Source organism: Lonchura striata, chromosome 7 (genome assembly GCF_050655825.1).
Source record: "Lonchura striata isolate lonStrDom1 chromosome 7, ASM5065582v1, whole genome shotgun sequence".
Lineage (NCBI taxonomy): Eukaryota > Metazoa > Chordata > Aves > Passeriformes > Estrildidae > Lonchura > Lonchura striata.
In genome coordinates this window covers 21272891-21285221 of record NC_140709.1, presented here as the reverse complement: position 1 = coordinate 21285221, position 12331 = coordinate 21272891, and the positions used below count along the sequence as shown (strand labels likewise).

The following is a 12331-nucleotide window of genomic DNA, read 5'->3' as shown; positions in this document are numbered from 1 at the left end:
AAGCCTAGTGAAAACTCATTTTCCTTAATTCGTGTAGCTAAACCTCGTGTTTACGTATGCTCACAAAATTCAAAATGATTATGCATTTCTAAATCTTTGATACCTAAAAATATTCGTATATGAAAAGAGAGTTCCAAAATGTCTTCTAAAATGACATGATGTAATTTTTTGGACTTGGTCCTTGGAAAATTGCACATATTACCTCTAATTTTTTTTTTTTTACAAAAACATCTTTAAAATTAGAAAAAAGATGCCTTTTTCTTTTTCTTCTTTTAAAGCAAGTCTTGTTTTTTAAAGGTACTGTACAACAGCCTTTTACGGTGTTAGGATTTTGCAAACAGGAAGAAAAACTGCAAAGCATTGTACTGGTGAATGAAGTGGCTTTGTCAAGCTTTTAACAAATGTCAAAGTGTTAGTGATAGAAGTTTCTGATACTTGTTAAACTTTAGAATACTTTCCATCTATATATTACAGCTTACTTTACATAAAGGGAAGCTGAAGCAAAATAGCTGTCTGAAGTCATACAGCAGGTTGTAGACTAATGACAGAGCTCGAAAATATCTTAAGATTCCAACCCTTTTCAAACATCCCTTCTGCCAAACCTATTTATTTGCTCAAGCAGTGTGTTTTAAAAAATCTTTCTGGATGTTTTAAAGTGCCTGATAGCTCTAAGATTTGTTTCATAGTACTGGATGCATAAACATAGTGAAAAACAGATGCTGTGTAAATGATTGCTTGCTTTCTTATATCCACCTCTAAGGCTGGAATTGTGCATCTTGGGGATGGATTGATTGATTAGGATGAGTAGGTCTGACAGGGTACTGGAATGCTGGTGCAGGACAAATGGTTCCTGGCAGTTCAAAATGGGCAAAACAGTTTTGATATGGTACTACTTTACTCCTATTAAGATAATTTGTTGTTGTGTTAATGTTTAAGAGGCTTTTCAAGAGAAGCCAAAATCTTAGTTAAAAACCTAAGTGAATAAGATCACTCACTACTTTCCATACATGCAAATAGGCCCTTCCTACATATCTTCTGTGAGTTAGATTATAGCATTCTGTTAATTTTTACACTCCTACAACCTAATTCTTGAATGATTCAGAATATTTTGGGTGGAAACTAAATAAAAATTGAAGGAGATACCTAACAGTAGCTGAACTAGACACTGGAGTTAATTAATATGACCTTAATAAAGAAAGGGGAGGAACTAAAGGCCCTGAAATACATTCCTTGTGAAAAACAGAAGAATGAAAGAGATTTAGTGCAATAAAGTCTTTTTTTTATGGTCCTCTGTGTTTATAATATTGGAGACTGAAAGAGGAAAGAAGCTAAAAAGTCTCACATTGTAAGTATCTCTTAAGTTGTGTGGAAAATGAAATCTACATGCACAGACAGACATAATTGCCTTCCTGCAGTTTGTGATATTCATCCCTTTCCCAGAAGCATAGGTCAATCAGTTTGAGACCTGTGCATGGGTGATGGTGCCTAATGTAGCAGTAGAAGGGCAGCTCTTTCCTGTTTTATTCTATACCCGGACTGCAGTTCTGACTGCTGAACATCTGGTAGAACTCTTAATCCACACAAATGGATAGTAGAAGTCAATCTAGGTATTTCCTCTTAGAAGTGCTTGAAGAACCTGCATGTCAATGGACAGCGATGCTGTTGTTTCAGGGTTGTTTTGTTTCTTTTTTACTGACATTTGCTTGGTAGGAGCTGGCAGGGCTGGAGCCAGCATGCTGGGCTAGCATACTGCTTTCCTGGCTGAAATCGTATGCTGCAGCTGCTCCCCAAGAGACCAGCAGTATGATTTAAAAGCAACAGCAAAACTCCCATAGGAACACAGTTGGAATATTGCGTGTCTGGGATTTGGGGAAGAGCTGGAGCAAATGTGATTGTGTTTGTAACGATCTAACTGGCCCTGCTTTGAGCCCAGGGGTTGGACCAGGCAACCTTCAGAGGTCCTTTCCAGCTGAAATTATCCTGTGATTCTGTATTGGTATCTGAGTCCAGGCCTACTGTTTGAATGGCCATTGCTGTAACACCACTGAAAGGATTAGTGAGGAAGTAAAAAGACTAATGAAAATGGCAGCTGCTTGTAATAAACAGCAAATGAAGAAGACAATTGACAGAACTAAACTCAACCCCCTTCTCCCTTCCATCCTGTCAATGACCTGGCAGGTTGTTTTTAGACAACAATGTTTCCAGCTTGGCAGATGGTTCTGGTTGTAACTGTATTTCTTTTTTGATGAGAGGCGCTCGCAGGCATTGCTGCTGATCTTGTCTTTGTGCATTGATAAAGACTGCAGTCTTTCAGCTTTGACACCGTGATTTACTCTGCCTAATGATCAGCCAACACCAGTACGTTGCCCGGTGGTGTTTGATATTAATGTAGGTGGCCTTGAGTTTGTGGCTTGCTTACCTGAGCATCTTTTCCTTGGTTGCCATACTGCTACATCCATGGTTGGTTCAAACACTTGCCATGGGAGCTTTGCCTTGAATATTGCTGCTTGCTGGTTTGTGTGAGAGCCTTGCTGGGATGGTGTGTGCTACTGCCTGACCTAGAATGATGACTCATGTTTTGGCCTCTCAGGATGTCTTTCTCTGTCTTAGGAGTTAAAAATCTGAGAAGTTTTAGTTTGGGTCTTTCTTTTTCACTGTTTATCTTTGACTAAGAATTCCACTTAAAAATTTCATATTTAGAATTCTTTTTCATTTAGTTATAAATACTGCAGTTTTATTCCAGTTTAAACATCTGTAAAAAATTTTAGAATTAGGTGAAAATGAGAAGCAAAGCACAAGATGGTAAAGCGATGCATAAGGGAGGAAACAAAAGAACAGACATATTTAGGTCAAGCAGAGCCTTGTTGGTCAGCTGTATGGTTGCAGCATGATCAGATGAATAAGAAGCTACAAAGCTGAGATGATAACCAGTTGTTTATGTTCTCTTACTTCATCGTAATGCAAAGCTAAAGGCTGTCTTGGAACTCTCATGCTCCCAAGGGCCATTCATAGGATTGTGCTGGGTGGGACTGGATAGGTGAGGGTAGGGTGCAAGACTGATGGGAGGTTGTGTGGGAGGTCTGGAAGGTGGGTGAATTGGGAAGAGTGGCAGGCTGGCTGAGAAAACTGTTGGCTCTGACAGCTGCCAAAGAATGGGAGCTGTCAGCGATGACTGCCCCAGCTGAGGTGTGCAGTTGCATCTTGTGTGAAGTGGGCTGCACTGATTCGCTAGTCTTTAAAAAAAAAAAAAAAAAAGGCTGGGAGGAATTATTTATATGATTTATTTGTGTTGTTGCTTACCGACAACATATGGAAAACATTTGGACAGGTTAATAATTAGCATATGTGGGGAACATGAGTATAATTTCTCTGTTGTAGGCAAAGCATTTCTGTGTATCTTGTACAAGTAAAGGCTGGGGTGTTTTAAGAGTGGTATGGCATATCTTGAGCCTTAGAATTGAGTATCAGTGCTTCACAGAACTTAATGAAAGTGTGGAATTCTAATTGGTTTATACCTCAGAAGATTAAACATCTGAGATGCACCCTAGTTTAAACTCAGTTTAGGGGGAAATAGGAATAATGCTGACAGGATGGAGAAAGAGGAAGGCATTTTAAATATCATGTTTTCCACTAGGCAAAAATATGTCTGAATGCCATGTGTGTCAGTTAACCATACTACTTGGTTTTCCGGCCTAAATGGTCATTTTGAGGAAGTTCAAAATTATTCTGACATCCATTTTTGATTTTGTTCATGATAAGATAGCTTCCTGTTCACATCTGTTCACATTTGTTCTGGATGTGAACAGATGCATCAGAACGTGTTCAGCCATTATAGAAAAGTCTGCCTGGAATTGTCTTGCTTCTTTCTGTTCTCTACTTCTGCAAAACGAAGAAGTTTCACTAGAATGTGATGGCTAACAGTGTATTTGTCCTGCTGCTGTCAAGAAGCTCACCTTTTAAAATGTTCTTTGGTTTTTGTATTCCAATTATGTCTTTCTAATATTGCATCAGAACCAAGTGTTGAAGTTCTTTTAGAAGGTGCTTTAGGGATGTTCTTAAAAAAAAATTATTTCTCCTTATAGTTTTGGAGAAAACAAGAAAATGTATGGTTTAAAGCATTTCCATATTTAAAAATCACATAGACAAAAAGTTCTCTAATATTAAACATTAGCAAGAAGTCTAAGATTTCATAGAAAGTTGAGGCTGGTAAGGATGTCTGGAGAATGCCTGGTCTGCCCCTCCTTGCTCAAAGTAGAGTCAGTGAGAGGAAGTTGTTCAGAGCTATGTCCAGTGGGTTTGAATACCTCCAAGGTTAGAGACTTCATGATCTTTCTGGGTAGTATGTTCCAGTGTTTGATAACCCATATGATATAAAAAAAGAGGCTTTTTCTTATAATATGGGGGACAGAGTCAAAAGCCTGACTAATGTAGTGATAAAGACTATTATCTTGCCTAACCCCATCTACCAAGCTAGTTTTCTCATCATAGGGCATTGTGAGGTTAGTTATTATAGCATTATTTCCCTTCCAGTAGGCTGACTACTTCTGAACACTACTTTTGTTTTTTCCCCTCAAGATTATTTGAAGGTTAATTTTTTCAAGGTTATTTTCAAGGTTATTTACTCCTTTGCCTTCCCAAAGATCAATCTGAGGCTGACTGATCCCAGGTCCTCTTTCTTGTTCTCTTGAGGATTTGATAGACCTTTCAGCACCAGCGTTGAAAGCAGGAAGAAAACAAACCATTCCATAGAATGCTAGTTTGGCATGTAGTTACATTAAGATTCGTATGCATATATAGAGTTAATAATTAATAAAGAAAAGAGTTACCTGTGATCTAGTTAAAAATGTCTCCTTGCTGCCATGTCTTGGTTCTTAGTACTTCAGCTTCCTTGTTTCTACTAAGGTCAGGGATATTGTATTGTCTTAATTTGGAAAAGTTCTGAACTTCCACTGATTGATAACAAACTGTTGAAGTTTTGGCTCCAGTTGTCCATGTCAAGCAAAAAGATGTAGATATTCTTTAACTGAGATACAGTTAGATATATTTCACCAGATTGGAGTTTCTTCTAAAATAAGATTTTAAGCAGCCCCAGATAATACATTTTTCCCCAAAATGCTCTTTGTTTTTCCAAACATTTGATTTGGGCAGAAGTATTTCTCTAAATCGAGTGGCTTCATTGGCAGAGGGCTCAAACATGCAACAGAATTAATTTGTCTTAACAAACAACTTTGTGTTAGCTGAACCACAGTAACTGATGTTGAACATGTTTTTAACCTATGGCAAATACAAGATAGAATGTATTAGCTCATGCTTTAATGAAAGAGTTGAAGCAAGTGCATTTTATCTTGTATTTGTAATGACCTAAGAATGCACAGATAGTTTACTGTAGCTTGGTAAACACATGGTATTATTAAACCCATGCATTAGAACCCTTACTCTTTCATAAAACAACAATTTGGATGAGGCAGTGTCCAATCTTCTTCATTAGGTGTGTGATTTTTGAATATTTAGGAGCTCATGACTCATTATCTTTCCACCTCTGGTTGTTTGGCTGATGCTTTTGCTCCAGGGCTAAATGGGGCAAAAGCGACTTTCTGAAAAGTGCAGTGAAAAGCAGTCCACCAGCACAGATAAATGGTTGGTAGACTTTTGACTGATGGCTAGTGACATATGCCCATTTGACATGTTGAGATGCAGGTGTCTACAAGAGATACCAGTTCTTACAGGGGTCTTTCTCTGCTTTCCTCCTGTCCATTTTATTTGGTGAAGCATATTTTATTTTTTTAGGAAGTCCTATCATTTAGTATGGTTTAGATAATTTCTGAAAGGAGTTTTATGTTCTGTCTTTCTCTTATCTCCTTCCACATTTGACTTAATGTTGCTGTAATTTTATCGAGATACATTGAACAAGATGATTATTCGATTTTTATTTATCATGGTTCATGATTCTGCAGGGATGAGACTCTTCTCTCAGGGACATCTCTTTATTTTAGCCACTGGAAATTATACAAGGCTTGTTAAAAAATCAAAAGACAGGATGAACAGTGGTTGTAGCTTTCTTTGTTGGTACTTGACCTTTCTTCAGGTGGACATATAATTTGATTTTAATTCATCCTACACCATGTGTCAGCTAGCTACTCTCTTTGCTCTCTCTTTTTCTGGTTTCCTGATGCTGCTTCCAATGAATTCCCTGTTGCTTCCTGTTCTCTCCTCCTTGGCTGAGTAGTGCTGAACTTTCCTCAGATCTTTGTCCCTTCCTCTTGAAGCAGAGCCTTTGGATTGAAACAGTCCAGCCTTCTCTTAAAGGAACAGCTGCCAAGTAACTGCTGCCTGAGTATCAGTTGATAAGGAAACTATTGCTTTTTCTCTACCCTCTAAATAATTTTCACGGATGACTGGGACATCAAACTAACTGGTGTATTTGAATGTAAAGCTCAGTGACTAGGCTGCAGATGTTGCTGCTCATGTATTAGTGGCAGAACTTCTCAATTACTACAAAAGTGCTTAATTGCCTAAGGACATAAAGAATGGTTATTACTCTTTAGTTAGTAAGAAAAGAAGTCCAAGAAATGTATTCTTGTCTCAACAGACTTTGTGAAAGAACATAACAAGTCAATCTTGTTATTGACAAGCTGATGACGACCATTTGGGATTAGAGATCATCCTCAAATACTCTTCATACTCTTTTAGTGCTAGCAATTTTGATAGCTGCCAGATAGCTTCTTGAAAACCTCACCCTCTTTTTGCTCCTCCCTCCACATGATTCAGCTGGTGGTGTCTGATACAGCCAGCTGTAAGAGCAATATGAATAACAGGTATTTTATGTTATATGTGTAGCATAGCTTCTTATCCTCATGTGTGGCTGCCCTGAACTTCTCTATGGACTGACAAGCGCATCTACTAAAAGATTGGCTCTGTTGTGCTAAAATCATTGCAGAGCAGGTTTTGGGGGAAGATTTCACTGGATCATGAAAACGTGAGATGTGTGCCCAGCATGAAAATGCCAATATGGAAATCAACATATGTTTTGGGAGAAGAATAAAGTAGGTCATTTCCATATCACTAAGGAGACAGGTTCCCTTTGAAGTATTTCCATGGAGGATATTGCATATGAGTAGACATAGACATGTTACTGCATATTAGATCAGTTTAACCTAAGCTTGTAACATTTACTTGTACGTAGTTTTCTATCAGTGAGAAATTATATCAGACTTGTAATGGTTTATATTACTTTTCCTTTCTCTTTTCTTCTAACAGCTATCAGCACATTATGTTATGAATTTATTTTATAATGACACACTTTAAACATAGTCATATTTTTGCTTTTGGTATTTTCTGACTGACGGTCTTTTGATATTTTATTAAACTTTCAGTTAATAGGTATTTATATGCTTGTGAATTGAGTAGTTATGAACTTTCTTAGCAGCGTTTCAGCAACTTTAAGAATATTAAACACAAGTCTATAAAGCTAATGTGGTAGCAAAGGAAAATAGAACTTGTTGCCTTCTTCTAGGTAACATATGTGACATGGAATATTACATGTTTTTTTCTTCTAGTATTGTAAGTTACAAGCTTGAAAGACTAAAAAAATGAAATCAGTTTTTTAAATGAAAGGTTGATTAGTATATGAGGGAAAGAAAATAACAAAAGAGAATTATTATTCTCCTTATTATGTTTTTTTTTTACCTTGAAACATGGCCATAAAATTAGTTTTGTTCTGGTGATGCTGAATCTATTTACTAATAGACTATCTGAAAAATTATGAATCACACTTATGAACCACTGAATATTTTGAGCTGGAAAAGATCCTTATGGATCACTGAGACCAACTCTTAATAAGAGTCAATGGTCTGGTTTTTGAGGGCTGAAGAAGGCTAGCATTCTTTTGTTTTTTGCACAATAATTATTTTTACGGTTCTTGAGAAGAATTTAGAACCACAGTATGTGTTTCCTTATTGAAAATTAAGCTTGGTAAGCACAGTAAAACTTCTTCTAGTAAGTATTCAGACTTAAATACTTGTTATTTTTCCTTTACATGTAAACATTGTAGTGTTATGGGCTGGAATAGGATAAGAATGTGAAACTAGCAAAGTCCCATCTAATGCTGTGGACTAGATTCACTCAAGTGCATACTGCAGAATTCTTTCAGACTGGCTAGGTCTCAATGCTATGTTAGGAAAGAATTAGATCTGTGCTGTATTTTGCATGTCCTGGTTTTGTTCTAAAGGAAGTCAGAATGCAGCATCAGAAGAAGGTTTTGATATGTTCTGGTAGCTTCCCTACCAGGAGGGATCCCAGGACAAGTACAGAAGGACAAACCAGAGCTGCTCTTTCTACGTCCTCTGGACTCTGCCAGAGAGTCTAGATTTGTTTCACAGAGCTGAATTGGTTGTAAGACAAGTTAGTTACATGTTGCTAATATGAAGTTATTCCATTGTTTTACTGTAGTATGGTTAAACAGATAATGAGAAACTTTACTTCGTAATTTTTACATTGATGGTTACTTACAATAGCAAGGTGGTTGACTATGCAAATCTGTGCTAGGTATTGCAGGGTGTTAAATCTAATTCTTAATACTCTATTCTGAAAAGGCTTGCTTTGGTAAAGAAAGGTAAGTGCAATCTACCTTTTCTTTACTGAATAAAAACCAAATGCATTATAGGTTCTTTAAGCATCTGGGGTCTACTCTGAAACTCTGGCGTTTTCTATTGTTCCAACTTAATGAAGATAGATTTTTTTTTTTTCCCCCTCCTATCTGATGCATATGACTAATCCAAATAAGATTTCAGTGTAAAAGTTCTTATTCTAGAAGTCTTCTTCCTTAGCAAAACTAAGTCCTTTAAGCTTGTAAATACTAGAGCTTTGTGTTATGTGTAACAAACTCAGGTTGACCTACCTAACTTTCCAACTGTTTGACTACATCACTTCTTAACATGCTCTGTACTTCTGGGAGTCACAACATGCACAAATAGCAAACAGAGTTGAAAGGCAGTAAAGCTCCAGGAGATAGAGGCAACACTGGCTTCATGGTGGTTCCTCTACTTCTGTGCAATAGGCGCCTAGCTGGGCAAAGAGTGTTTCTGAGCCTCAGGGTAAGTTGGTGATGAGAACTCCAGCAGCCCCTGCCAGCTCCCTCCTTCCCACAGCCAGGGGTTTGGATTACCCAGCAGCCCTGCCACCAGAATAACCCTGCTGCTGGTCACCTGACATAGCCGTGACATAGGAGCTGCATTTGACATGTTCGCGAGCAACGCGCAGCTCATGACCCGCAGGCTGGCTACCCTGACTTAGGCATTACAGCCTCAGACAATTTCATAGATTTGATCCAGTTGCTGATGGTCATATGAGCTGCACTGCCTGTTTTCCAGTAGTGTATCAATATCTAGTGCTGAATTGCATGACTGGTCTAATGCATAGTCTGTACGGCATTTGTCTTAATTTTTTGTTTTCTTTTTTCTTTTTATTCAGACAGGGGATTTGGCTTCTGTGCAATTAGCTGGAGCTCCAAACAGATGGGAGGTCTTGTCTGCAGCTCCTACCACTATAAAGGATGAAGCTGGTAATATAGTACAGATTCCAGGTGCTGCCACAGTAACTTCAAGTGGGCAGTATGTCCTTCCTATTCAGAGTTTGCAAAATCAACAAATCTTTTCTGTTGCACCAGGATCAGATTCATCGAATGGTACAGTGTCTAACGTACAATATCAAGTAATACCCCAGATCCAGACAGCGGATGGTCAGCAGGTTCAACTTGGCTTTGCAGCCTCCTCTGATAATAGCAGTATAAATCAAGAAACTGGTCAAATTCAGATCATTCCTGGCTCAAATCAAACCATCATTGCCTCTGGAACATCTTCAGCTAATATTCAGAACATCTTATCTGGTCAGTCTGGTCAAGTCCAGGTTCAGGGAGTTGCAATTGGTGGTTCGTCTTACCCTGGCCAAGCACAAGTGGTTGCTAATGTCCCTCTTGGACTGCCAGGAAATATTACTTTTGTACCCATTAATAGTGTTGATCTAGATTCTCTGGGACTTGGCAGTGGTTCTCAAACCATGACAGCAGGTATTAATGCAGATGGGCACTTGATAAATACCGGACAGGCCATGGATAGCTCAGATACTTCTGAGAGGACTGGGGAGCAAGTTTCTCCTGAAATGACAGAAACTGCTACTGATAATGACTTATTTGTGCCAACATCATCTTCATCACAATTGCCCGTTACCATAGACAGTTCAAGTATATTGGAACAAAATGCAAATGACTTGACCACAACTAGTGGTCAAGTTCATGGTTCTGATCTTCAGGGAAATTACATCCAGACGTCAGTCTCTGATGACACGCAGGCTCAAAATATTCAGGTCTCCACAGCACAGCCAATTGTACAACACATACAGCTACAAGAGTCACAGCAGCCAACCAGTCAAGCCCAGATTGTACAAGGTATTGCGCAACAGACAATCCACGGTGTTCAAGCAAGTCAAAGTATATCTCAGCAGGCTCTTCAGAATCTTCAACTGCAGCTGAATCCTGGAACTTTCTTAATTCAGGCACAAACAGTGACCCCTTCTGGGCAGATAACCTGGCAGACATTTCAAGTGCAAGGAGTTCAGAACTTGCAGAACTTGCAAATTCAGAATGCACCTGGTCAACAAATAACTCTGACCCCTGTCCAGACTCTCACTCTTGGTCAAGTTGCAGCAGGTGGTGCGTTGACATCAACTCCAGTTAGTCTAAGCACTGCTCAGTTGCCAAATCTACAGACAGTTACAGTAAACTCTATAGATTCTGCTGGTATTCAACTGCATCAAGGAGAAAATGCTGGCAGTCCTGCAGGTATTTATTTTACTCTTTTTGCAAAAGATTGGTTTTTATTACTGCATGTTGTTGGTTTAAATGGCAATAATCAGTACATCATTGTCTTGCTATTGAAGCCTACAAATACAGTGGGTTCAACATGGCGATGATATATTTTATTTGAAACTACTGTTTGATTAGAAACTGTAATTGTAGAACATAGTCCTACCTTAGTCCTTTTAGTATGAGCTCATGTAACTCCTAAGCAGTTATATTAGTTAACAGCACTTCAGTGTTTTTACTTAAAGGTCTTACCCTGAGAAGATCTGTATACTAAATTGAAAAGGGGGAAATCTGGCTATCAGCTGCCACTCTTCTAAGGCATCAGTATCATTAACATACCCATTCTTCCTAGTCCTGAATAGATGATGTTTCTATGGAAAATTCAAATATTTGTTTTTGCAATTTTTTCCTTCTTAAAATTTTCAGACCTTCTCAGATGCTGATATTTATCTGCTCTTTCATTAAATTAATTTCCTACTGATTTACTGTCGGTGTTACTATGATGTAGGAAACTTGTGTAAGCATCAGTGATACAAGCATGCATATATCAAAATGGAGATTATGCTTAAGAATATGTGTGAATTTTCAGTACTGCTTACTTGCATTATGTTTTAAAGTACAGTCATTAATTAGAAGTATCACAGTGTTTTATCTTGGTGGAGAAGAAATATTGTTTTCTTAAAATAGGTGTTTTTTAATGTGAGAAAAAATAAACATGCCTGTTTATTTTTGATAAATATGATATAGTGCATTCCAAATTTCAGGACATAACTAGCTAAACAAAAAAGAAGGGATTATTGTAGTTCAGGAGATTCTGCTATACCAGAAGCCATTTAAACACATTATTGGGTTGTGCCCAGGCTAGTTACTAAGGGCAGAGTGAGCAGTAGAGGTCATTTGGGAGGGAACTGTTGCACCAAGTAGTTTGGGAATCACTGCTTTACTATAATCATGGGACCCAGCCCTCTGGTTCATCAAGATACTGAAGCATAAATATTTAAGTGAAGCATGCATGGTTTGTATTGTATATCTATTTTAGCTTGTGAGAAGAATGCAATGTTAAGTAAAACATGCCTAGAAGACCTGCTGAGTTTTGTTTCAAAAGGCTATTGATTCTAATACCTATATAGTTACTGATACTACTGTATTCTATGTCAAGATGCTTGCTTTCCCATTTGCAGTCTAAAATTTGAATTGAAAGTACTGTGTTGGGATGTTTTTTAGTTAATTTTGTTTCGGAATTGACTTCTGTATTATGAACTTAGCATCAAGTAAAAATATTCAGATCTCGATAAGCCTACTCTTCATTGGCTTGGAGACAACAGCACCAAAGGAATATGCTCTGCTCACAGCATTTGCTCTTCTGTCTGATCATGATTCCTAAATTTTCTGTTTACAGTGACCACAAGAAGTCTTGGTTTGTCTCCATTACACATTTTAGCTCTGAGTATATAGATGACAGTAACAAAAAGC

At 38.0% G+C, this 12331-nt stretch overlaps 1 protein-coding gene across 2 annotated transcripts in view; it reads left to right on the top strand.

Annotated features, from left to right (window-relative positions):
- SP3 (Sp3 transcription factor) overlaps positions 1-12331 on the top strand; it is a 206263-nt gene that overhangs the window by 1722 nt on the left and 192210 nt on the right. Inside the window, exons 4-5 of one of the 2 annotated variants that reach the window (XM_021552472.2) lie at positions 9469-9559; positions 9665-10834. In XM_021552472.2, the coding sequence (XP_021408147.1) occupies positions 9469-9559; positions 9665-10834 (1261 nt within the window). Of the gene's footprint in view, positions 1-9468; positions 10835-12331 lie in introns of both variants that reach the window. The other variant, XR_014956716.1, reaches the window with a different exon arrangement.